Source organism: Ictalurus punctatus, chromosome 2 (assembly GCF_001660625.3).
Source record: "Ictalurus punctatus breed USDA103 chromosome 2, Coco_2.0, whole genome shotgun sequence".
NCBI classification, from domain to species: domain Eukaryota; kingdom Metazoa; phylum Chordata; class Actinopteri; order Siluriformes; family Ictaluridae; genus Ictalurus; species Ictalurus punctatus.
The window spans coordinates 12,163,054-12,190,910 of record NC_030417.2 but is presented as its reverse complement, the minus strand read 5'-3'; the positions used below and the strand labels follow the sequence as shown (position 1 = coordinate 12,190,910).

The 27,857-nt window shown below is 38.5% G+C and overlaps 1 protein-coding gene across 4 annotated transcripts; it reads right to left on the bottom strand.

Moving 5' to 3' along the window:
• Positions 1 to 1,604: 1,604 nt before the first annotated feature.
• traf7 (TNF receptor-associated factor 7) lies at positions 1,605 to 19,137 on the bottom strand. 4 transcript variants are annotated; one of them, XM_017457234.3, is made up of 23 exons: positions 19,016 to 19,137; positions 16,864 to 17,001; positions 15,561 to 15,589; positions 15,395 to 15,447; positions 14,720 to 14,811; positions 12,888 to 13,004; positions 11,157 to 11,249; positions 10,839 to 10,872; positions 9,875 to 10,058; positions 9,605 to 9,739; positions 9,365 to 9,476; positions 9,142 to 9,247; positions 8,933 to 9,006; positions 8,596 to 8,644; positions 7,222 to 7,349; positions 6,839 to 6,921; positions 6,647 to 6,686; positions 6,415 to 6,531; positions 6,035 to 6,157; positions 4,338 to 4,457; positions 4,080 to 4,211; positions 3,864 to 3,983; positions 1,605 to 3,509 (listed from the first exon to the last, which is right to left on the bottom strand). In XM_017457234.3, exons 2-23 carry the CDS (start codon positions 16,960 to 16,962, stop codon positions 3,495 to 3,497), a joined length of 2,055 nt encoding a protein of 684 aa, XP_017312723.1. In that variant the 5' UTR covers positions 16,963 to 17,001; positions 19,016 to 19,137; the 3' UTR covers positions 1,605 to 3,494. The 4 variants fall into 4 exon arrangements, with proteins under 4 accessions (XP_017312723.1, XP_017312732.1, XP_017312737.1 ...); XM_017457243.3 differs by lacking the exon at positions 19,016 to 19,137 and adding an exon at positions 18,942 to 18,998; XM_017457248.3 differs by lacking the exon at positions 19,016 to 19,137 and adding an exon at positions 18,792 to 18,928.
• Between the last annotated feature and the right edge of the window lie 8,720 nt (positions 19,138 to 27,857).

Sequence of the window (27,857 nt, the reverse complement as noted above, 5' to 3'; positions counted from 1 at the left end):
AAATCAAAATATGGTCACCCTACATGAGAACATGAAGAGGAACTCAACACAGTGTCACCCAAGCTCAGGATCAAACCCAGGACCCTAGAGCAGAGGTGTCCAAAGTCCCAGGGCCAAACGCAGCCCACAGACAGATGTTAACTGGCATGGTAGGTGACACCGGCCAACACGTTGCAATTTTTCTTCCACCTGATGGTGGCAGTAGACTGTGTTACTACAGTTAGCTAAAATACAAGAGCCTTTTTTTCCCCCCTGCAAATAAATTTACTGAATGAAATATTTTGTCATGGCTACAGACAAAAAGCACAAACTTAACAGTGAGAAGGGATCTTTCAAAAGACCTGGAAACCTGAAAACCTTTTGTGAATTCTTGAAAGAGAATCCTCAGACATTAAAGTGGATTTGCAACCAAGTATTAATGTTATTGTTTGTTAACAAATACTTGTGACCAACTATTAATGTTATTGTACAGTTTATGTTATTGTTAGTTTGCCCAGTTAGTTTTGGTCCCTGGAAGGTGGGGGGGGGGTACACATATTTATAACATCTATATAACAAACCATTGGGTATTTTAATGAGATCTAATCTGGGCCCATTTAAAAGTAGTTTTACCCGCTGTGCCTCAATTGCTCAACCTCAATTGCTTGAGGTTTCATCATCGATGGTGTAATAAGAATGTAATAAGAATCTTTTAGTTTCTCTCCGAAAACCATTTTGAGGTAAAACGGATGAGTAAACATCCCACCTCTTTCATGTTCATTATACCCAATACTCTATTTCAATCACTGTGGATGTGTCAACGAAGGGGGCTAAAAAAAAAAAATAGTTCAAACAAGAGATAAAATCTACAGTGGCGTTTCACTCTCACTGATGTTAATCTAGTCTTGGCTAGAAAGAAATCAGACCCGGTCTCACCTGTTCTTACCATACTGTTTTCTGATGACCATTGGTGTTGCGTTTGGTTCCACATTAAGATGTTTGTTAGCAACAAAAAAGAATCCAGACGTGGGGGGGGACTTCGCCCTGTTTACCCATTTATGTAAACCAGCTCTCTCTGGTGGTGCATGTCTGCTAAGATTCCAGGTTCATCCATTTTCCATACCGCTTAGGGTCATGGGGGAGTCTGGAGCCTATACCAGGGATCTCGGGGCAGAAGTCGAGGGACACCCTGGACAGGGAGCCAACCTATCACAGGACACAATCACACACTACAGACAATTTGGACTGGGCGAGGAAACCCCTAAAACATGGGGAGAACATGGAAACTCCACGCACACAAACAGGGCGGAGGCAGGATTCAAACCCACAACCCCGGAGGTGCGAGGCAAAACGTACTAACCACTAAGCTCCATGAGAGAACAAAACTATACAACTACTTACTTAATTAGTTATCAAAACTTTGTGTCAGACTATATTTTTGAAAAATAATCAGTAATCAGTTAAGCAGTATACCATGACATGGTCATCTCCACTTCCAAAAAAACATCAGGAGAGCACGTTTCCTACTGCTCCATAGTGCAGCCCTCCTCTGACATACATTCTCTCATTTGTTCTTTATAGTCTACGTGGTCCAATGTAGTACCGTGTTAATAACAGACAAATAAGACATTCATCAGAACAGTTTATTCAATATTGTGATGACGTCATGACCCATGATAAAAATGTAGGCAATTATCAATGACGATGGAAATTTAAGATCATCACTGGTCTACTGTTTACTTCAGTACAGTGACTTCTGATTGGCCGAGAGCAGTAGGTACAATAACACAATGGAGTGGAATAACTGAGTCAACAATGATTAACACTATAATATTAGGAGTGCATGTGTGACTGAATAAAACACCAGTGCAGTTCTTGGTGAGACACCCAGACAGTAGGACCTGTTCTGGTGTGTATTCTGCATTATACACACACACACACACACACACACACACACATACATACATACATACATACATACACACACCAAAGCTGGAGCTGCTGTAATACAGTCATAATGTGGGTTAACAGTTAAAAGACTCAGTGTTTCAATACTGCTTTACACACCCTCACTGACTTCCCCAGACAAAATCTTACATCGTGAGAGTGCACTAGCAACATTAACGGACGCGTGTTAGTCAGTTCGCTCACTCGCTTCTCTGCTAGCTATACAGAAGAATGTTTAGCTAGCGACACAAGTTTAACTGCAGTAATGCATGCAGGGCTTGTATAGGAGGCAGAGTGATTCAGAAAAAAATAAATCCTTTATGAAGTATGTTATTGCTCCTGTTTTCATGTATAAACAGCTTCATCCACCATTTCAAAAAAAGAAACAGCAGTCTAGAGTGATATTCACTTGATCCCTCATCTACTTCATTCGAGCTGATGAAGATGGATGGCGAAGTGGACTCAGTTACTAGGAAGTGGACAATGACGCACTGAAAACTAGTCCTTGTTTTCCATCAACAGGGTGTGCTGTTGATTAATTAGGTGATTAAGTATATACAATAAAAAATGTTTTTAAAAATCTCTCGCTTGGCAATATCGAATGTTAGTCATAAAGCTGCTCGTAGGGAAAAACCTGTGAAATAGCATCATATAAACAGGTTTTACTCGTTTTTTTTCCCTCCTCCACTTAGACGACAGTGAATACTGATTAGCTGTTAACTTGATCATATGACTTTGCTGAGATGGAGCATGAGCAATCTGATGTAGTCGTTGCTACACCTGCTCCCTCTATTTCCTGTTCTGTGCAGACCTCTGTGTCCTTCACCACGATCTCTGCCCTTTAGCTCGTTAAATCACACTGTGCTCACATGCCCAGATTTTATTATCCGTTTTTTCCCCACATGCTGGAAAATGCCACGGCATATCTAGCTGTTCAAACGTTCTCTGACGTGTCGAACACTAACCCTGCATCATGACCGCACGTGACTTTCGCCCGCTTTTGTCGCGGCTGCCAGTGTAAACACGTGGTTAATAAGGAGAAGCACAAAATCAAGGGCTAATCTCATGTAGCGAGCACTTCGACATAACACAATTCAATCTAGAAGCAATTGAATTATTATTATTATTATTAATTGAAGCTCTGTTCCCTGACCCATACAGTATGCTCCATAAACAGCTGAAAATGTTATCGGAGAAAAGTTAAGGTGGTCAGTTCAGATGATCTAATTGCGGAGTCCCAGTAGAGAAGGCATCTCAGACAAGATTCATCACGTCATGGCTTGCTGTTCAGAAAAGCCACCGTTTTAACTGAGTGAAATTGTCTATATACAGAACCGTATATCGAGTCCCGTCACTGCTGACTATTACACGCTGGTCATTCGGAGCGGTTTAAGGCGACGCCGCAGTCCCGGATCAAAACGGGGGGGGGGGGGGGAAGGTCACTCCTGCTCAGGCTGGTATCTTTAAACGTGATGCAACTTCACCACGTATTCAGTTTTTTTACACAACGCTGGAAGTCACTAAAGGTCCGTCGTGTGATTTTTAGATGTTCTTCATTTGTTCATCATTTAGCAGGTCCACACCTGAGGAAAGAGAAAAGAGAACAAGGTTAGACATAATAATGACATAATAAAAAAAAATTTAAATGAGAGGGCAAAAAGTAGCTTTATACTAACGCTCATCTTCTCAAATAGGCATGAATTTAGTTTGATGAAACCAATGAGGCTCAACAAAGGGGTAACAAAGGAGAGTTCAATTCAACAAATAAAAAAGTGTGACTGCCAAACTCTGTGGATATTGATGAGCCAAAATAAACAGATTTCTGATGTTTATCAAGCAAAAGAAACTTACACCTTTAGATAAAAAAAAAAGAAATAAAATTGCTAAAGACAGAAATGAAGTTCGGGAATAAAAAAAGTTAACAGAATGAGCCCAACCTTCACAGTGCTGTCCACGGCTCCGGAAAACAGGCGCCCTCTAGAGACTGCCAGCGCGGTGACGCTGCCTTGATGGCGCAGCAGAGTCTGAGTGCAAATCATGTTGTCCATACTCCACACCTGGACAGTTAACACAAGCGATACACGTCAAGACAACCAAACCAAAATAAATCAATCAGTTGCGCGCCGTCTGTATAAATGATTCTCGGAGTTTACCCTAAGTGAGCGATCGTAGGAGGCACTGAACACTTTAGTCTGGTCCGGAGTGGAAATGACAGCCAGAGCGTAAACCGTCCCGACGTGTCCCGTTAGTGTGCGCACCTGCTCTTTAGACTCGATATCCCACACCTGGGGAGGATAGAGAAAATCATCAATAATGCCAAGAACACAGAAAATGCGTGTGCGCACGTGAAAGGAAGACAGCTATCAACATTATGTAGGCATAGCGTTTAGGGAGGAGAGGCGTCGACTCACGTGGATGAGGTTCTCGTACGTGCCGCAAACTATGTGGTGGTTGGTGACAGCGATGGAGTAAACACTGCCCCCAGAAGTCTGGAGGACATGGACGCACTCAAGAGAACGAATGTCCCAAATCTGAGAGGGAGTGTTAGACAGAAAGCGAGATAACAATAACAAGAGGTGAAATGACATGAGATATAGGAAAGGACATGATTCTGGTACAGTTCATTGTTCTCTATGTAATTGCTGTTCCTGCTCTTTCCCTCCTAATCGATTCCCTTTTTAAAACATATCTTTGTTTATGCTTATAAATACTTATAAGTACAAAGTCAAAAATAAATTATGTGTGTAATTTTGAAGTGGATATAATGCACTGGAAGGATTTTAAATTAAAACAACACCGATTTCACCTTGCTGTAGGTCGCCAACTGGCAGACCGCAGTTCATATGAGGAACCGGCGTTCTCATCTGGTGGACCAAAGTGGTAGCATGAAATGCCAAAAAAAAAAAAACCCCAACATTTCTTAATGGATTAAGCATTAAAAGTTAACTTGTCGCTATTCGTTCACTTTAGTTGCTAATCCATACGTTTGTAAGCAAGGAATTTTATGCACCTGAACCTTGACATATACCCCTGATCTAGGTGTCGCAGCTGCTGTAAATTAGCCCGTAAGGGAATGTGCAAGAGCTAGTTAGTAGGCAAAGTGTTTGTTTAAAAGCCGTTCAATAACAAAACTACTTGGGTACGAATAAATGGCTGAAGTACAGCTTTAAACTGGGTCCATGACAATATACACACATACATACATACATACATACATACATACATACACATATATATTAGAGATGCACCGATACAACATTTCTCAGCCGATACAGATAACTGATTATTCAGAGTGATATCGGCCGATACCGATAGTTCTGCCTTTTATACCTTCTTTTAAATTAATAATAATTAATTCCACAATTCTGAAAGAAATGCAAATAAAAAATTTATTCTCTCCATTTCAACAAGTTGTTTCACAGTAACTGGTCTCAAAAACAAAAAACACATTACTCTAATTAACATTAACACATGAACTAAATTCTGAAGATTAAGATTTCTTAACTTATTGAATGTTATTAATTCATATTAACATTGACTGAATTCTAAAAAATCCTCCTGTTAGTCTCACATTCACTCTCCACAAACACAAGCATTTCTACTTCATCATTGACATCAAACTGTTAATATATAGGCCTAATACAAACCTTTTTTTTTTTTAAAATGATATTAACTCCTTAACATTAACTTGATATCTACAAATATATTTTTCAGTGCAATATATACTACTTTATCACTCATCTTCATTTAAATCTTTTAGCAGTGTACTAGTGCCTTACTTCAGCGCGAGTAGCGCTGGGGAAAAAAGAAAACAGACTCACCACCGAAACTCCCGCTTCACTGCTTCAGTGTAAAATTTTATCAGTGCAGAGCTTAGACATTACAAACTGCATTTTTGTCGTCATTCCACACAAGAGACATCATCTTTACACACAGCACGAAATCGATGTGTTTTCCCGCCCTCTTTTGATTGACAGGATATAATCAGCCCTGATCATCGGATGTTTTTAAACTATCGGTCGATACCAATTACATCGGTGCAGCTCTAATATATATCAGCTTACCATGACATTTCATTAGATTGTGATAACTGACCATATTCTTTTACCTTAATGGTTTGGTAGGATCCGCTATACAGGTGATTCTGAGATGCGACCAGAGCTCGCACCCAGTGATTCAGACCAGTGAGCTCTTTCTTCAGTTTCAGCTCCGTGCCCACAATGTCCCACACCTAGACACAAACACACACACACAAATAATCCATGAAGTAGTGATGACACTGTTCAGACTCTGTGCTGTCTGAGGGCACTACACCAAGAGCTGTTTTTGAGTCTCATTTATGCCTAAAGTTTTTTTTTTTTCATCCGCCTAAATACAGTGAAGCTTTCTGTAAGGAGACATTTATTTAATATGTTATACGCATGAATAGCACGTGTAACACAGTGTATGTATATGCAGTATTATGTAGTGTCTTTCTGTGTGAGTCACCTTAATTGCTTTGAGTGATCCACTGAAGAGCATGTTGTGCGAGGAAACAAGTGTGCACACTGGATTATCATGTGCACGGATTGTGTTCACTTTCTGCAAGTTCTGGATGTCCCAAACCTGCATGTGTACATGAACACACACACATAAGCAAAATCTGGCAAGCAACGTAAGCTGACACTATTATTGTGAGAATGAAAGTTCCAAAAGATGTGTATGCGTCAGGCTCACTTACAATGATGGTGCAATCTGCTGAGCCACTGTACAACTTATTCCTGCATGAGAGAGAGAATGGGAAGAGAGTGTGAGGGGAAAAAAGAGAAAATTTATTATGAATCCCCATGTAAATAGTTACTTTAAAGATAAAGAGAGAGAGAGAGAGAGAGAGAGAGAGTGATGTGTGTACGCTTGTGTCACACAGACTCACCCCTGAATACACAGCGCTAACACAATGCCATCGTGGCCCTCCAGAGTTTTCTGGCACTTGTATGTGGTGCAGGTGTCCCAAACCTTAAAAGCAAAAAATAAAAGAAAAACATAGCTTGACATAGCTGTAACGGTTGTTTTTAACATCGGTCTTGATCTCAGTGCTGATCCTTAGAAATTATTCTGGTGCAAATAGAGTCACGACTGCCGTCGTGCTCGGGGGCTGCGCTTGGGTGCGTGTACAAGTGAAAACGAGAGAACGTATGGAACGGTACAGTGCTAAAATGACCTCTGATCTGAACATCAGCTCGATCACAAATCAGATGGTCAGTATTGTTCTACTTTTGCGACAAATGTAAAGTGGACATGTAAAGCTTTCCCTACCTTGATGGTCTTGTCTGAGGAGCCGCTGAAGAGGAGGTCGCCAGTGGAGTAAACACACAAACACCACACGGGACCCTGATGACCCACAAACGTGCCTTTACACTTAAAGATCTGCTGAGGGTCATAGGCTAGAAAAAATACAGAAATTAAAAGTTATTGTACAACCTCAATTCGAAAAAGTTGGGACAGTATGGAAAACACTAATAAAAACAAAGAGGAGTGATTTGTAAATGTACTTTGACATTTAAAAAAAAAAAAAACTTATAAAAGACAAGGTATCAGATATTTTACTTAATCAACTCCATAGTGTTTTTGAAGGTTAACGTTTATTTTGAAATTGATGCATGCAACATGTTCCAAAAAAGTTGGGACAGGGGCAATTTAGGACTAATAGCAATGTGACAAGTTGATATAAAAAGGTGATGTGAAACAGGTGAGGCAATCGTCTAATCATAGTATATAAGGAGCCTCCAAAAAAGGCCTAGTCCTTCAAGAGCAAGGATGGGTCGAGGCTTGCCAATCTGCCAACAGATACATCAGTGAATAATCCAAGACTTTGAGAACAACATTCCCCATAGACAAATCGGTAGGATTTTTTCACCTCCTACACTGCACAATATAATTAAAAGATTCAAGGAATCCGGTCAAACCTCAGTTACACAGTGGTAAATAGTCGACTGTCCCAACTTTTTTGGAGTGTGTTGCAGTTGTCAAATTTGAAATGAGTGTATATTTTCAAATATAAATTGAATTCACAAAGCATCAAATAATGTGTTAATAATGTGTTTTCAATATAGTACAGGGTGAACTGAATTTTCAGATGACTCTTTTTGTTTGTTTGGGTTTTTTTTTTGCATTTTCCATACTGTCCCAACTTTTTTCAGAATTAGGGTTGAACATTAATATATGGATTATTGATCATATTGCTTTTCGATCAATGATTGTTGAAAATGACAGAATATGGGGATGAATGATAAACGAGGCTCCTATCTGTGAAAAGAGCAAGTGCTAAACAACGACAGGTTTCCAACCTCACCAGAGAGTGAGTTTACTTTAATGTGAGTTCTGATGTAAATAAAGTTGTGTACAAATTGTTAACATGGTGTTTCAACTTAAGAAAAGATAAAAGGCTCCACTCTGTTACTGACATACGTGTGATGATGTATACATTGTGTACAGCTAAAGAGATAATCCCCTGGAAACTAACGTCACAACTTCGACATTACAATAAGACACATTGGGTATGAGCAGGGGTGGAATCTGACATGACCTTAAAGCTGCTCTACAATACTATCGGATTCCTGACTCCAATTGGAACAAAGCATCTGCTATACTGTCCAAAAACAAAATCCAAAAACCAGAGATAATACTCACAGCCGAGGATGCCCATGTTAAGCCTGGCATTAATATGTGAAAGCTCATCCTAAAAAAAGAGAGATGCACATGGTTATCATTCATAGTTTATGTATTTATATTATTAAAAAATTACAAATAAATAAAAGAGAGTCAAATACATACAGCAAAACCAGAATGTGCGATAAAAAGAACGCTTTGTCTAAAACTAAACAGTATCTCTACTGCTAGGGATTAGTAATGCATTAGCATTCCAGCAACACTAAATAAAGGCTCTCTGTACTGCAAACGAGCAACAGAACATTAAAGAAGGAACTGATGTATTGAGGGTCAAGTAATTAATAATATTTCCCCTTACGTTAAGCATTGAGGCGTCTCTACGAAATTCCATCAGATCTTCACTTAGTTTACTTTGGTTCTCATCCAGCACATCTGCAGAACATCACAACAGCAGCTTACACTCAGAACAAACACCAGAACACCAAGTTCAACAGACACACAGACAGAAATATACCCTCTATCATTTTGAGCTGGGTGTTTTTTTTATAGAAATAAATGTATTATTACCAAATTTAAGCTCCAGGTTTTTCTCGAGCTGGTCGAGTTTTTCTGACAATTTGCCCAGCATGGAGCGTAGGAAGGAAATGTCCTGATCCTTCTGAGCCAGAGTCACCTACAGCAGAAGGGACAGAGTGTGAGTGGACTAGATAAAGGGCTGAACAGGAATGAGACACGGGAATGAGGCACGGGAATGAGGCACGGGAATGAGCTCCGTCACTCCTTGGCTGACCTGCATCTCATGGAAGCGATCGTCTGTCTGCTGCAGGAACTCCTTCAGCCCCTCGAACTTACACGCTTCCAGGTGCGTCTCATACGTATCCTGATTCCCAATGAACGTGCATCTGAGAGAAAGACAAGAACGCAACATTATGCCCAAGATATGCCATGATGAGTTTCAAATAAAAAAGTAAAACATGCAACGGAAACACACATTTAAAGCACAGACACAAACACACACGCTCTTACTCACCCGTATTTTGAATGTGGGCACTTGATGTGTTCACACTCTTTCAGATGAGCCTCCAGGTTCATAGTGAGCAGTGGAGGGCAGTTGGGATTATTCGGGCAGCGCACAGGCTGGTAGTCGCAGCTCACCTCGTGATCTCTGAATGCACAGAAACACACCAAAGTTCAAGCAGCACTGACGCTTTAACTCGACCTCAGCAGCTGGAACAACACTGTTCAATACTCTAATGACCAAACTACAGAGATAAAACATCATGCAGGAATACATTCTCACTTCCTGGTGCTGAGTTTGATGGTGAAGGGGCAGCCCAGTGGATCCACCTCAAAGGCAACTGGTTTTCCTGAAGCGGTGGGACGTACACCATATTTACAGTGAATGAAGAGTTCGCCGATCTGCTCAGCCACAGCAATGTTGTTCACCACCACGGTGAGCTTCGAGTTATCCACTGGGCATTTCTCTACACACACACACACAGAGTTACTCATGACTGCAACATCTCACAAGCTCTATTCTGTTGCCACTTCACTCAAAAATACGTTTTGAGGTCTCCAACCTGATGAAAAGCGTTGTTTTAACTGAGGGCAAAATGAACAAGAAAAGGAAAAGTAAGACCCGTTATTTCAGACCATTTTATTTCAGAATCAGTAACAAAGTCCTCCAAAGCACCACCCAAAGCCCTGCTGTAAAGCAAATCAGTGCTAATATTAAACTAAGGGTACATAGTTGAGCCTAGCAGCAGGCAGAAACTAATTCTATCATTCTTCTTTATGAGACCCAAGACAACGCTATGTACATGTGACGGGCTTCTGTTACATTTTCACACTGCATGTTGCATTTAATGGTAATAGTAGTTAGCAAACAATGTAAAGGTTAAAGTGAGAAATTATAAAGAAGCTTTAACCATCAGTTTGTTGCTAAAATTCTCTGGTGAGTGAACAAATAAACAAATGAATTGTGCTCCCTTCAATATTCAGATGAGATATAATGACAACAATGCAGGCAAACTGTTAAAGCTGAGTGCTTCATAGGCTACTGGTGGATTCACTTTTATTTTCTACGGTTCCCTTTCCTAGCAGACTTGGCTTCCTGTGTAATTATAATTCATCTAGCTAATTATAAATGCATGATTGACCATGCATGTCCAGGCAGGAAAATGTCTACATTTTCCTACACAATGAAGCTTTAACGGTTTGAAAAGTTTTTGTAAAAAAAATAATAAATAAAACAGTTCTCTTACCAGAGGTTAAGGCACATCGCCTGCAGAAGGTATGCTACGGAGGAAAAGATACAGGTATTTAAAACAACGAACATTGCTACAAATGTGCACCACGATACAGGACATATAAACAACATAATTCCTAGACACCATCATACTATAATCACGTATCATTTTTAATGAAAATAAACATCAGCCCCTTTACTACAATGGTTGTTTTAGTTAGGCATTTTGTTAACAGTTAGAAAATTCAGAAAATCCAATATAAATATGGTTTAGTACAGTTCTACAGGGCCATTACTAAAGACCTCAAGCTTGAGCTGACACAGTGAGACTCACCCCACATGTGGTGATGACGGGGTCTTTAAACACGTTACAGCACAGCTGACAGCACAGTTTGACTGAAGGCTGTTCAGCAAAAACCTGCGGATCCTGAGAAACAGAAAGACAGAGAAAGAGAGTGAGAGAGTGCATTATCATTTAGTTTAAAACAGAATATAGTTTATTTATACAATATACAGGTGTTTAAATGCCCAACACAGCTGCTGCATTTTATAGTGTCATGTCAGTGCCATCCCTATGAATATTCAAAGATGTATTAGGGAGCTGGAAATCTGTGCAGAGCAACAAAGGCTCATATACTGAGTAATTGTAAACCTATAAAGTAAAAAGAAAAAAGAAAAAAAGATGGTGGGTGAACTAGCAACTCCATGTATTGTGTAAGGAATAAAACCAAACCAAGGGTAGTGTTGTTATAAGAAAATAATCAACCATGGGAGAGGTACTGCCCCAAAGCTGATTCTTTTTCTATAATAGCATGTGGTTTATTACTCTAATCGACAGAAATTTGCCATAAATTACAATTTTTCAAAAATGTATTAATTAGAGCTGCAACAACTAATCAATAAAATGGATTATAATCTATTATGAAAATCGTTGCCAACGAATCTCACTATTGATTAGTTGGTCTGCGTGCAGCACGGAGCGCGTTTACTCACTACATTACTTCTGTTCCGAAAACACGCTTTGGAGATTAAATACTAAAGTTGTGTTCCAAATGACGTACTATACACTTACACTATGCACTACCGTCTAGTGTATGAAGTTTAGAAAGGTAATATTGTCTCAAAAGGAACTCTAGCATGTTTTTTTTTTACTTATATGGAAATATAAGTTGCGTCCAAGTCAACGCCACAGCGATACACAGAGTCAACGACAATGACTTTCTTCAGTTTACTGTTTATATCAGCGTTACCTTTTATCAAAAGTAATGCATAAATACTATTATATAACATAAACGTATATATTAGTTTATATTATATATATATATATATATATATATAAGTATTTATGCATTATTTTTATGGATGCACAAAAAGCACTGAATTAAACTACAGTCCTAAATGAATAATATATATTCTGGGGTGTGTGTGTGTGTGTATTGGGTTATTTTCAGTCTTGTATAATTGGACAAACAGTTGTGTAAAGTTTTAGTCTAAAGTTTATATTTGTAACACTCAGTTTGTGGATTTTATTTTAAATAAACAAAAAAAATTGGTACTGAAAGTTTGCCCCCATCCGATTAATCAATTAATTGAAAAAATTATCAGCCACCTAATCGATTAGTTGCAGCCCTAGTATTAATGAATGTCACATCATACTTATTTTATCCCTAGTTACATTTAATGATGTGGATTGTTCCCAACTTCGTTCATCTCTCTATCGACTTTAATAAGAAAAAAGTGCAGCGTCATGTTACAGAGAAATTGGAAATTGGAAAATCATCTGTCCTGAAGACTCTCCTGTGGTTACAGTTATAGCTTTACGTAGGACTGTCACAAAGCAGGCTCCTTCTAAAAAAGTTAAATTAGCATCTCCTTACAGAATACGTCACCATGTTACTGATTACACATTTTTCATTTTAGATTATGCGGAGTGTCCAGCATGCAAGTCCATACAAGTGTAAACCTCCTGTCAAACTCAGCTGGACTGTCAAAGGCAGGTGTGCTATTAGGATTGTGACTGTGTATGCGCATCAGGGACCAACATGAAGCTTGTCTGTGTGCTCACCGTATCCTCCTCCTCTTCATGCAGGGAGAACGTTGAGCGCAGGGACATGTTGGACTCCGAGTGAAGAGAGCGAATGGAGATGGCCGAGTCCGAACCACGTGAAGAACCGATGGGTGGCTATACACACGGATACACAAAACACACATATCCAGTCAAGTTTGGAAGAAAGACAATATGGATTTTCGCTTGATAATAAAGCGAATATGAAACATGTTATTGCCCTTGAGGAATGTTTATAAGCTTATATTGCTCTTAGACTTTTCAAACACGCAGCATTGCTTTCTGAGTAAGTTATGCTAAGCACTCGAGCTCATTAAGTAACGGAACAGCCTTTAAAGCGTCATGAAACACTAAAGTACATTTTCTGAGATTTTAACATAGGTGTTCTTATCGCACACCATAAAAGACAATCTTAGCATCCATTAATTTTAATTGTAGGAGAAAGCTGGTTAATTTTGAGCTTTTCCCCCGCTATTTTCGTCTTCCGGGTTTAAAATCTCACCGTGTCACACGTCACAGGTAGTGACATGGACATGTACTATAGCACAGGGATGACGTGTCAGTGTCTCATAATTATTCATGAGACTGCATGTTCTTATCCTATGAGAAGATGCTGTCTCTTAATTATTCATGACAGCACATAGTACTTTCCTACAGATGTAGTAGATGAGAGAGGCATTCAGATGGGTCGCAGGTGTTTGTTTCAGTGATGTAAGAGTTCGAGTGTGTTTTCTCTGGAGAGCTATGAGAATTGGAGAAAGGTGGACTTTGGACTTCCTGTGAAAGCAGTTTTAAATATGAGTTTTACTTGAGTTTTGAGCTAATTAAACAGCTTAAAGCTCCGCAGGCCGTCACCTGCAAAACTATGCAATGAGAGTCCGCATTGAAGGGAAGAGCCTTTTTTATTTGTGAAATGCTCGAGACTATTAGCTAGCTACCATTCCAACACTTCTCCCATCTGCGCTGCCACTGGTTTTGTTTTATGTTTTCCTCCATAGTGATGCCAGGGGCTAATGGTTCAGATAGATAAGGCAGAGAACCTGCACCGCTATCAATTGTGTCTCCATTTAGCCCTGGGGATTCAGGAGGAGAGAAGTAAAAATTTGTCACTATCCATCTTTTTTGTGAGTGTTCTGAAGGTTAGCCCCCCTTTTCCTCTCCTGCCCTTCCCTGCCACACCCACTCCCCCTACCTTCTTCGCACAGCCATCCACACCCATTTAAGCTGCATTTTTCAAAAACATTGAAAGGAAGACTTGAGCTGAAAGAAGGAGGTTTCATGACCCTTTAATGCGGCTGAATCGTCACGACCAAAGTAAAGTCCATCCATCCATCTTCTATACTGCTTATCCTTTTCAGGGTCACGGGGGAATCTGGAGCCTATCCCAGGGAGCATCAGGCACAAGGTGGGGTACACCCTGGATGGGGTGCCAATCCATCGCAGGGCACACAATCACACACACTCTCACACACCCATTCATACACTACGGACACTTTGGACATGCCAATCAACCTACCATGCATGTCTTTGGACTGGGGGAGGAAACCCCCGCAGCACAGGGAGAACATGCAAAAGCCGCGGGAATCGAACCCCTGACCCTGGCAGTGTGAGGCGAACGTGCTAACCACTAAGCCGCCCTCCTAAGTAAAGTGATAAAGGGAAATTATTGCCAGCCTGTGAACCGAATGTAGGGTTAGCTAGCATGTTCAATTACTAAACTCTAATTTATTCATTAATAGCAGTTGAAAACATTTCTTTCTGGAAATATTTTCTGGTGAAAATATTTTGTCAAATGCAAACAAGCACAGCATCAAGTTTTAACTGCTAATTACCATGCCGTCGTCATCATCTCGAGTGGAGAAAGTCAGCGTGCTGGAGGTAGAAGGAGTTCGACGGTGCTGTTTATAATTACCGGATGTCTCAGCTGAAATATCACAGTGTGTAAATCATTCATTACAAATTCTCATTACAGCAAACCTATTTCAGACACAGCAACTTCTGAGCAATCAGAGGCACAAATCAATTCCCCATTTCTGAGGAAAATATTCAAAAAATAATCTATTACATGTTTTACACAATTACACCACAGCTCTCCTGAATTCTCAATTCAAGCAATTAAAATTGTGACTCAAAAAGCATGATTTTGTCATACAAAATCATGCTTAGTTTAGTTTAAAATGTCATCACCTCAAATTCTTCCGCATAAGTAATGCAAGAAAGAGTTGGTCCTTCAAAATTATTATTTGTTAACAATAAAAGCTACAATATAAATGAAGGATAGCATGTGAAATTAATTTTTAAAAATAATAATAAAACACGGTGCACTGGCTACGTTATCTACCACACACCTACTGACCAATAGCAATGCATAACTGTGCAGATTGGTCGAGTTTGATTCGAAGCCGTTGCATCCCTGGTTAATTTATACTTTTACAATTAGCACAAATCTAAAGTTCATCCTCCTCTAAAGGAATAGAGTGGTAGAAACTGTGCCGAACTGAACTCACCTTTGCTAACTGGGGCGACTCCTGAAAACGACGGCCCGAAAGCGTTCTCCATTCTGGCCCGCAGAAACAGATATAAAACGTGCAAGATAAACAAAAAAACAAATAAATAGACAGAAAATACAATAAAAACAAATGAACAAACAAATTAAACAAGTTTGGTCCTCACCCTTCACGCTGCGGAATGGGAAATGGTTTCTAAAAGAGTTGGAGGAGAACAGAAAATGAAAGGCTGTACTTGATAAAATGTTAACTCGGTGTAAACAGCTATAATGTTAATTGAAATTTGGTAACGATGCTTTGTAAGTGAGGAATAACATGGGAGAGACCATACAGTTATAGGGAAGCAATCTTCGTGTTAAGCAAAACCTCCTTCAGCACATTATTTTTTATATTACACAGGGCCTGGAGTGTGTTATACCACACATATCCACTCATACCACAGTGAATTGTAAACGATTACAAATGATGGTTCATTTATTCATGAATGAGAAGTCACACATTTTAAAGGTTTATAGCTAGATTTACCTTTCTGTTATCACCGGCATTATTGCTGCAATAAACAGTCATTCTCTCACCAGCTCCCCTCTCTCTCTCTATCTCTCTCTCTCTCGCTTAAAAGAAAACAGTCTGTCATTTCACTGAAAGTAAAAAAGCATAAACAGCTCTGTTCTGAAGACTCTCCTGTGCTGGGAATCTTTTGTAAAAACATTGTGCCTGTAACATCCAGTGAGTTTTCTGCCATCTTCAAGGCAGGACTTTGCAGTCTCCCAATGACATAACAACCTGTGGCTGTTTTTTTCTCTTATTTACTTCAAGGGAGAAAATAAAAATAAAAGAGGCTGGTGAAAGAACAACTGTTTATTGCAGCTATGACGTTAACAAACTAACGTGTCTCACGGACCTTCCACAAGGAAGTTACTTTGAGTGTCATGTTTTTATTCAGTATGTCCTTTAAAAAATCTCGGTTGATTAATCAGCGGGTAGGTACTGCCCGACTTAGTTATCGGGAAACCCCGCTATTGGTAGATCTCTTGAACACAACATGTTGGGCAATCACACTAGATGATACTCTGATTAATAAACTACCATGTAAACAGCGATTTATGACCTTAATCCGATTAAAGTCATACTCGAAATAAGCACACACTATTTGTACATAACAAATTTAAATCCATAGCAAGCCTTGTGCTTGCGATATAACTCTAAGAGTACATCTCTTGTTATTGGAGTAAACATGGACTATAGTCCATGTCTGTAGTGTAGTGTACATCTGCTAAGCAGGAGTTGGCCAGCTTTTTTGTTGCGAGACTGTTTGACTGGTAAGAGTTTCTGGTTACTCGTGAAGTTCTGGCATTGTTTCTAGGTGAAGAGACATTATTGTGTAACAAGTAGGAGTGGTTTCTTTGTCACTTGGGAAATACAGGCACTTATTTCCTGATACTGCCAGTAAAGAATTGAAAAACGTTTACCGTGTTGTTAATATCAGATGAACAGGCGTTGTTGATGTTTGCAGTAGATGAAGCACCTCCTGAGAAGTGGTTGTAGTGCGACGCTTTACCAGAGCTCATAGTCCGTCAAACACCACCAGGAAGAAAGGCTTTCAGAGCCTGCAGGGAAAACCGTGACATGTAAAGCTACAGTATGCAGGACAGTGCTTTTCCTACAAGTCATACACCAGCTCAGATACACAACATCTATGACTTCATGCCTGAAAGCAGCACAGCCAAAGAGTCCGCCTCAGATTCCTGTACGGCTTAACACCAAGCCACAAGCATCGCAACACAGTCAGCTGAATGTTGCAACTGTTATTACTGTTGCTTCATACACGCTATCAATTTCCAAAAAACTGTTTATGAGAGTGCCCGCACCACGAGACCAAACAAAATTGGCGTGTCCTCGGTCCATCTGATAGATCTCTGAAACAAATGTATCGCTGTCGGCCGTGTTATCCGGCAAATCCCCAGAATTAATAAACGGTGGCTTTTGCAGCCGCAGGGTTTATACTGTATTAATGCGCTGGTGTGTACACTTTTGTTGCACTGTTTTTTTTTGTAAGGAGTCTCCAGTATCAGCACTCTGTTACAGTCTGGTATAAGAGAAATAAAACACTTTGGGCTTAATAATCAACTTTTGGGTGCTTCACACTGACTACGTTTACATGGACAGCAGTAATCTAATTATTGAGCTTATTCTGAATAAGACGATATTGTGATTAAGGTGTTTACATGAGTCGCTTTTAGAATACTCCTTTCATGTTCCTGTTTTATATGTTATAGAACATAGATCAATTAATGTCACACGTCATTACGTCTCCATGCCACGCCACCCCCTCCAGAATTTCACGTATCGACATACAGTTGGTCTTTGTTATGGTACCGTATACAGTTTTGGGTTTTTTTATTTTTACGAAAGCTTCAAGTGCAGTCAATTATTTATCATGCTATACGTGCAAACAGATGACTGCTTGAAGCCGTGGGCTGCGTCCCAAACCACATACTTACCATGTATACATGTATTTCTCCTTCTATACAGTAGGTAAATATGCGGTTTGGGACGCAGCTGTACTCTCTTGTTTGCCGTAAAACGGTTGAGCGCTGCCGTGTGTGTACATGTCCTCTCGCAAAATGCGGTGAAAACTCCCATAGGACATTAATAGTGTGATTAAGGTGTGTACATGTCTGTAATGCACGTCTATAATGCGACTAAAACAGGAATACTCCACATGTCTTAATTTCATTTGAGTTTACTTTGAGTATGACTTTAATCGGATAAAGGTCATCAATAATCATTGTTTACACGCTAGTTTATTAATCAGAGTATCGTCTTAATCGGTTTAATATCGGAGTATTGTTGTCCATGTACACGTTCAAACTGATTATTTTCCTAACAGCATGCCCCTGAGTCCTTTGACAAAAAAAACACACACAACACAGGCCGGACAAGTACACAAACATGTGTCTTTAGTGTAAAGTGCAGTCAGTTTCATGCACAGAAATAAACGCTAAGTTTAAATACAAGTACTCCACATTTCATCCAATTCCTATGACTATTCGCTTCATTACAACTTTATGCGGTTTTTATTTATTTATTTATTTATTGTAATAATTGTGAAATAAATTCCCTCAAAACATACACTTTGCCTCTAAAATACACCTTGTGCTGTGGTAAAAGCAGAAGTCGCTGTAACGTTAGCAGACGTGGCTAACGAGACAAATCAAAACAGGCCAAATACAAGCAGCAAGTCGCGCGCAACAAACGCTAGTTAGGTAAAATGAACCCAAAAAGTGCCGTTATAACGCGTTAATAAGCAGTCATAAAGGCGTAAAACATTTTTAAACGTCAGACCTGCTTTACAGAGACATCCCTTCCAAACACACATATCAGCTCAGTTACTCACAGCCTGCGCGAGCGAGTTAGCTTAGCACAGCTGTCAACATGATTTCCCACCACCTTCAGCTAAGCTAATTTACCAACTTGGTTTCGGCCACGTTTGGTAAAAATCCTTCGCTGTCCAAACATGACAGTAAAAACGCTTTATACAACACACCTCGACTCTATTCTAGACCTTTCTCCGACATTCAAACACGTATTGTGAATATTTTTCTAAGGATTTCTTCTTACCAGTGCGCGAAAAGTCTGCTGCGAATATTTTTCATCTTCCCCCGTATAACGCTCACGCCCTCGCGCAACACGCGAAGACTTCTGGGAAATGATGTACACAAGAGGCTCACGCGGCGTAACACGTGACTGCTCTGAGCCCATTAAATGACTACAAATCTCACAGTTCATATCGCGCGAGGGTTTATGAATATTCAAAAGCTGGATGGCGTGACCATGAATGTCCATGAAGTATCCGACGTGTTTATGAATATTCATGACGTAGTGACGTGTCAAGAATCGTCATTAAGTGGAAATTCCATGATTGCTCTGTAAAGCAACAGTATTGCATTATGTCTCTGTCTGGAGTTGCTTTTTTGTCGTTGTTGTTGTTGTTTGTATGATCTCAGCCGTCTATAATCGTATTTTTAGTGAAATATGCTGGTATGAATAAATGTGACAATAATTACTACACCACATAGGCCTATAAGTGGTGCAAGCAGAGGAGGGTGCTGTTTGATCATATCAGTGGCAGAGAACATTTTTAATCCAATCTTCATTTATTCAAATAAAACTTCATCGTTTATAGCATTACATATCAAATCTGAATGTAATCTTTTGTATTATGAATACTTCATTCTTTTCCAGGCTACACAGTCAGAGTAAAATGCGCAGCATTACTATATGATCTGTCTTGTTTTCTATATTGTTGTGTTTGTTGACGTTTGAGCTAGTTTACAGACACCTAGGCTAAAGACTCCATTTTTCACAACTCTACACATTTCAGCTAGTCTTTCAGTGCGTCAACAGTTTACACACTTGGTTAGTATTTGGTGGCATTGCTTTTTAATTCCTTGAACTTGAATCCAGTGCTTGAGGTAGCCTTCCTCAAGCTTCTCACAATACTTTGCCAGAATTTTTGCTCATTCCTCCTGACAGAACTGGTGTAACTCAGTCAGGTTTGTGGGCCTCCTTGCTTAGACACACTTTTTCAGTTTTTCCACTCTGTTGTCTGTAAGCCACGGAGTTGTCTTTAACTTTGGAGGTATGTTTTGGCTCATTGCCCTGCTGGAAGTCTCAGTTGCGTCTGAGTTATACATTGAAACTTTGACTGAATTTATTTTTCTGAAGTGCCCCAGTCTCTTTTCCAACAAAACACTCTAAACTGTTTAGAGATGGTTTTGTAAAGTTTTCCAGCCTGGTGAACATCAACAACTCTTTTTTTCTGAGGTCCTCAGAAGTCTCCTTTGTTCGTGCCATGATACACTTCTACAAACATGTGTTGTGAAGATCAAACTTTGATAGGTCCCTGCCAAAACAGCATGCTCACTCACCTGATTGGCATCCCATTGATTGAAAACACCTGACTCTTACTTCACCTTCAGATTAACTGCTAATCCTAGAAGGTCACACACTGTACTTTTGCCACTCACATATATGCAATATTGGATCATTTTTCCTCAACAAATAAATGACCAAGTATAATACTTTTGTCTCATTTGTTTAATTGGGTTCTCTTTGTCTACTTTTAGGAATTATGTGAAAATCTGGTGATGTTTTAGATCATATTTATTCAGAAATGTATTAAAAGGTTCAAAACCTTCAAGCACCACTGTATTTGTACTACTGATTTGTTACAAAATGATTAGTTTAATTTCATAATTTATTTTCATACAGTCTTCAGACCCCAAGCCTACATACTTGACTAACTGAACACATTTGTGTCAAGGGCCATGGAATATCGTGTACATTTCATTTTTGGCCAAGCTGCTCCTTTAATGCTCTTGTGTTGAGGTTGTGATCCAGTCACACTGCATGTTTCTTTTCGCTGTGCAGAACTGCTTTCACCCCTTCACACAGGAGTGCCCCTAAGAGCACTAAAAGGTACTTAATGCTATGGATAAAAAAAAAATATTTCAGGCTTCTATACAGTTTGAGGCTCCATTAGCACAGCTGCAGTTCCTCTCTGCCTTTGTGTTAAGTAGGTGAAGCGTTAATCCTGGCTTCCATAACTTCCTGACACAATGAAAAAAAAATTTCTGCGGGTGAAATGTATTTATAGGCATTAGAAAGTCAGTGAAATGTCTCGGAGAGGTATTAAAGGACAAACCCTGGAGCAATCAGTTCGCTAGTCACTTTCCATTCAACAGATTCACTCTGTTATAATTTAGTGAAAATCCGAGCAGGAATTCAACACATATAAGATCGATACTCACAACACACCACACATTTAACCAACCCTATTATCATTTTATTCATGTTAAAGAATATAATTCAGTTAGGATGCCCAATGTAGTGTGTAAGTGTGAGTCAATGCAATGGGAATGCTGAAGTTTAAACAGGGAAATTGAGAAAGTATGGAAAGCTTTTGCAAATGTTTGTTTAAAAATTACACATCTTTCATAAAAGCTATACTGCATGATTATGTTATATATTATATACAGCTAGTGATTTTTGTTGTTGTTGTTGTTGTTGTTGTTGTTGTTGTTGTTAATATTAGTTAGTTGGTTAATGTTAGATAAGTATTATTATGTCAGAATTATTGCAATTATGGCTGTAAAACCCTCAGGTTGTACTCTAGGATGGGACATTTCTGTTGCAAAACACTCAATGTCTCCATGATTCTATGATTCACCAACCATAAACGCAGAATTATTGGCTTTTCTTGTGGCTAGTGGTGCAGCAGCTCATGAAGATTGGTCATTTTAGAGCAAAATGTGTTTGACTCTACCAGGAGGTTAAATCTTGGTAGTAGATGCAGGTTTCCACAAGATTGTAAACCAAACATTTGGGTAAATAAACAAAGAAAACAAGGCTTTTGAAATGACCATCTCGTCATTAAAAATTTAAAAATGGGGGAAGTAAAGAGGGATGTCCACATGAACAAACTTTACAATATAGAAGACCTTGAAATGCTTTTGTATTAAGGTGTCTCCAACTTTGTTAGACATTACAGGAAGAGACATCTCCGATGGATGTTACCACTAAACTATGTCTGAATACGCAGTATATATTCACAACATATAGTTAAAGACTATACTGGAAGTTAACAGGAAAAATGGAAAATGTCTAATCCATGCAGGATTACAGGATTAAAAGCCTCGTAACCCAGAATCTGGAGTGCCATTAATCTGATCACTAAGTATTTTCAGACAACACTAAGGGCTGAGATAAATGTAGCATATGATAAACTCAAAGTATGATAACTGTCCATCCAGAAATTTTGGCTGTCTGTATGTCTGTGGCTTGTTTTGTGGGTTGCATTTTGGTTTTGATCCAGATATCAGCATGAATATTTTAATTAACACCAATTGCGTAAAGTGACAATTTATGCACAGCAGAAAGTAGCAAGTTTTCTACAGCTGTTATTTGTTGCAGATCGTCTGAGCAACCCAAGGAAAATATTTATCAGAATCAGTATTATAAAACAAATACAACACATATACAGTAAGAATAGCCAAAAATACCGTATTTGGCCATGAAAATACCGTATTTGGCATGTTTTTATATTGCACTATTGTAAGAAATGGTCCCAAATCAATATAACCTTTCACCTGTCCCCTTAGATCCAAATGTGCCAACATTGCTGGAGAAATACTTTAAATTTTCTATTCATATTTCAAAATTTCCCCCTTGAAAAATCCAGGTAAACCAGACACATCAATGATGCCTCCAGCAGAAATTAGGTGCAGGCCTGCCAGGTCTTATCTGCCAAATCATACATATTATACCTATTGTCTTATATATTTATTGTACTGCCATGTTTGTTTATGCAGTAATGTATCCCACACTCCTAGGAGCAATGATCTGTCTCACTGCATACCCTGTATATTGAATAGGTTAATCATCAACCCTATCTGACTTGACTCGATTTTCTGGAAGCTGCACGGTATATTATCACAGCTTATAATGGAATACATAATATGTAAAATTATAATGAATGAAAAAGAGAAATGTCTAATCTATACAGGATTACAGGCATCATAACCTAAAATGTGGAATGCCCTAATCTGAGCCTTTTCAGAGAGTAGCGCGTCACTGTTAAAAAAAATTGCATGCACCATTCTGTGGACTATCAAATTTATTCTCATACAGGCTACACATGAAATAGTTCAAATGTTAATATAACTAGTTTAGGATCCATATGCAGAATGTCTAAAATCCAAAAAGATAGAGAAGGCTAGGGTCATAACACATTCAAGCATCAAATGACAGAACCAGACAATTAATCCAAAGACTAGTCAGACTTGAAAGACTCGAAAGTTTGGCTATTATAGATACACACTGCTCAGAAATTACACAACTACACAATTCGCAAAGCAATACCTTAAGCTATGAGCTTGTAAATGTGACCTTTGCTAGCAGGGAGGGGTAATGTCCTGAGTGGAGCTTACAGTCTATTTTCTTGTTGTGCTTGCAATTGATTGTTTTGTAAAAGGTTGAAAATCAAGAGAAAAGCTTTCTTCCATTGTTCTGATAAACTCCCACAGACCAGCAAAATTGTTTTGGATTCATCCAAAGCTTATTTCTTAATGTATTGAAAAATCAACTGCTTGACTTGGCTGTATCATTGCACAGAAAAACAGCACAGAAACATTTACCTCTTACCCTCATCAAGAAATCCATGCTTTAACCCTATCTCACAGTACATTGGTGTTCTAAATCGACTTTCAGGACATTTTCAATCGGTATAAACAAATTAATTATATTATCACCGCAATTCTATTATAAGATTAGTCAGGACACTGTTGGGTTTCTGAGTGTAGAGTAACGTGACTCTGGTGCGAGCCCCCTGCTTGGCAAACAATTCACACCTCTCCACAATAACATTGGTACAGAGATAAAACAGACAGCACAATTAAAGCTTTTTTTTTTGGCAGTAAAACACAGTATTCAACTGCCAAAATAAATCTATAATAGTTAAACCTAGTAGGCTAGGTAAAAAAAAAAGACTTAAAAAAACATTGCAAATTCTTAAAGTCCTGAGTGTTTACTTTCATATGAGCCATTAACCACTATTGTGGAGTGTGACATCACAAATTCAGTGCTGAACACCAATCGACAAAACAGGAGGAAATTCCATTTATTATTTGGCCTCTGGTAAAAAAGAGTTAAATATGTTAATTAAACACACCCAAGCCTATAAATCTGCATCTTTCTCTGGTAAAACGGTGTTGAATTTTTGAGACGCTGATATTTATGTAAGGAATAAAGACAGATGGGTGTGCTTTTATGGAAAAAACATCAAATACGAGTTGGTTGATGCCTTTCCACTACAAAATGGATTATTTTCCAATAACAGGACATCCTGAATTATTTTATTATTTTTACACCACAGCAATTTGCATTGATTTAATTTGTTCTTTTCATCAACCCTTTTTAAAATCCATTAATTAGACTTCGATTCTGTAGATTGTCTGCCCCATATGAGCTGTTACGATAGAAATGATCATGTATTAGACCAAGCACATTAATATAAATAGTTATTTGCAGCTGCTGTATTGTCAGAGCTGCTGCTACAGAAAATCAATCAACACCTTCTGATCAATCAGATTTGAGAATAAGACAAAAGAACACTTGCTTATCATGTGTTCGAGACTAACTCAGATTTTCTGATGAGATCTTCAGCTCTCCCTGTTTCCTAAAATAACGCGCCAAAACTGTGCAGCAATAATTTTCACACTTTGACAGTCTGGGTACTCAAATTGATTGCACTGAAAGGATTTGCTCATTAATAAATAATCTTTTATAAAGTTTAGGGCAACTTCAACAATTCTGCTTAAAAGTAATATTTTAACTGAATAACTGCAGTGCTATATAGCATTTAATATTGTCCTTATTAAACACAGGAAGCTGTAAAACCCGTGATATTGCTGCATTATTATCATAGTGTAAATGTATTGTACTGTTTCTTCCCTAATTCCTATAAACCACAAAAAAGGATAGAAATGACAATGACGCAAATGACTCTTTAAATTTTGAATGCACATGCTACAGTGCGTTAAGAACTTAAGCGCACTGATGGAGGAGCGTCCTGAAATCAGTGAAAGATAACACATGTCCATGTTATCATCTAATGGCCTCATGTTGTTTGCTTCCTCCTTAATGACCCACTGTCAAATCATAACATGCAGGCTGTATATTATCAGTGCTTCATATGGTCTAATAATAACAACGTGTGTATTTTTAGAGGCTTTTAGCTTCAGGATGTCTGAGAGTAAAGACTCTGATCTCCTTAATGAGTTGGTAAAGATGAGAGGAATAGAAATAAATGTGCTTTTATACATTACATGTAAGCAGAGGTGAGAAGTAACTCTGCTACTGTACTTCATTTGTACTGTACTTTTATGAGTATCTGTACTGTACCTGAGTTTCACTTAAATGTTTTGAGAAAAAGAAACATCTCTACTTACTACACATGATGTTTTCAAGCACAACATCACTACATTTCTAGATAATATATTTCATAAGTCATAAGGCTTTTTATTAGGCAGTTTCACAGATACTAATAAAACTTTAACTGTAATCCTATCGGCTATGCACACTTTGTATTTATCAAGGCAGTTTGTACTGGGATAGCTGCCTATTACAAGTCTACTGTTTTGTATGATCAGAGTTATTATAATGCTAGCTAATGTTTGAGAGATTAGGACTAAAGCTGCTGTTAGTTAGCCTTAGCTAATGTTTCCCCATTTTCCTTCGTTCCTTGGGAAAAGGTGGCATTAATTTACCATCAGTAACTAAAATCAGTGTATGATCTGAAGTGCAGTCTTTTTCTTTTGTGAATCTTTCTGGTACTTTTACTTCCATATGAATTACAGCGCTAATTCATGTCTATTTTTTTTTGTTCTTACTAGCCCGACAGCCATTTTAAGACTCAAACACTAGCACATGCAGAGTCAGTTTTTAACAAAACTTTTTCATACTTGTTCAGGTATCAAGTATTCCTAAGATGCTATTCTTAGGGGATTCACATAATCAATAAAAATAATGAGCAATTTGTGCCCTTGTGTTTCTTTATATATCATAGTGAACACTTGCCAATTAGATAGCAGGCTATTACTGTACAAAGTTTACATCTACCTACCTTTGGCTCCAGTTTATTATACGAATACGTCAGGAAAAAGGACTTGTATGTTTTCCAAAGAATTTTAATGAACTGACTGTAAATATCTTAGGTAGCGGGTTCATTTTTTAGCTACCTGTTGTTTATATGCCATGGCCATTACTGGAGCAATCCAGGTTAAATAATTTTTTTTGTGGTGCTAAGTGCTCAGATCAAAATCAAGATCAAATTGTACCAAGTATATCTCAGAAGAAGGATCAGAATAATGGTTTATTGGCCAAGTACACTAGCATTAATAAGGGATTTAACTCAGTTGTTAAGCTCTCACTGACTACGTTTACATGGACAGGAGTAATCTAATTATTGACCTTACTCTGATTAAGATAATAATTTAATTAAGGTGTTTACATGAGTCGCTTTTAGAATACTCCTTTCATGTTCCCGTTTTACATGTTATAGAACATAATTAGATTAACAGCCCGCGTCATTACGTCGCCGCGCCACGCCGTCCGACGTCCCTCCAGAATTTCACATATCAACATACAGTTCGTCTTCGTTATGGGACCGTATACAGTTTTGGATGTTTTTATTTAATTTTGTTACGAATGTTTTAAGTGCAGTTAATTATTTGTCATGCTATACGTGCTAATAGACAACTGCTTGAAGCTGTGGGCTGCATCCTAAACCTACTTACCGTCTATATAGTAGACGAGATACTTGTATTTTTCCCCACTACAGGCCTATAGTAGGCAAGTATGCGGTTTGAGACGCAGTCGAACTCTCTTGTTCGCCGTAAAATGTTGAGAACTGCCGTGTGTGATCGTGTCCTGTCGCAAAATGCGGTGAAAACTCTCACACGACGTTCATAATGTGATTAAGGTGTTTACATGTCTGTAATACACATCCATAATGCGACTAAAACAGGAGTACTCCACCTGTCTTAATTCGATTAGAGCTTAATTCGAGTATGACCTTAATTGACCTTAATTAGATTAAGGTAAGTAAAAATTGCTGTTTACATGATAGTTTAAGTATGTTCTTAATCGGATTAAGAGTGGATTATTGTTGTCCATGTCAATGCAGCTATTGTGATTATAGACAATAACAAATGTCACCCAAAATGACAAAAACAAGGACACAGAAAACACTGCTAATATAACACACATTTGCTATGTAAAAAAAGTGAATACTATGTAAGGGAATAAAACACAATGAGGTGTGCTGTTATAGGACAATAATCAACGGCCCAACACGAGTTATTACCACACCAATGTGTTTTATTCTTCTTATGCCACAGACTATTACAAAGTGCTAAACTGGAGACTCCTTCCAAAAATGTTAAATAAACTTCTCCTTACAGAAGGAGGAGTCATGGAGAATGAATGGGGTAATGAATGAATGTGTGCACCTGTGTGTAGTAAATAATGAAGTGTACTTATATATTGCATCTGCTGTAGTGAATTTTCTTTGACCCTGCACGACAGAGACTACTCAAGCCGAACCGACCTTGACCATTAGCAGACCTGACGACAAAGGAAACATTGTGTTTGTTTTTAAATAAGTAATTTGGTTTGCTAAAAGAAGAGTTGAAAAGCACTCCAGCAAAATAAATAGACATTCAGAGGAAAATCTCACGGAACCCTCGCCGAACTCTCACTGACTACCAGGGGGTTCTTTGTTAAATAATAGCACTTTTTTTTATTATTAGTCTTACATTATGTGACCATCTGCCATACAAGTCACTGTGATTTAGCCGTTACTATAGAAACAATAATATATTACATCAACCACTTAACATAA

Coding starts and splice junctions, on each gene's coding strand:
- traf7 (XM_017457234.3), bottom strand. CDS start 16,962: ATGAGCTCTGGTAAAGCGTCGCACTACAACCACTTCTCAGGAGGTGCT. Junction 14,812..15,394: donor AGTCGCCCCAGTTAGCAAAG/GTGAGTTCAGTT, acceptor GTGATATTTCAG/CTGAGACATCCGGTAATTAT. Junction 13,005..14,719: donor GAGATGATGACGACGGCATG/GTAATTAGCAGT, acceptor CCGTGTGTATAG/CCACCCATCGGTTCTTCACG.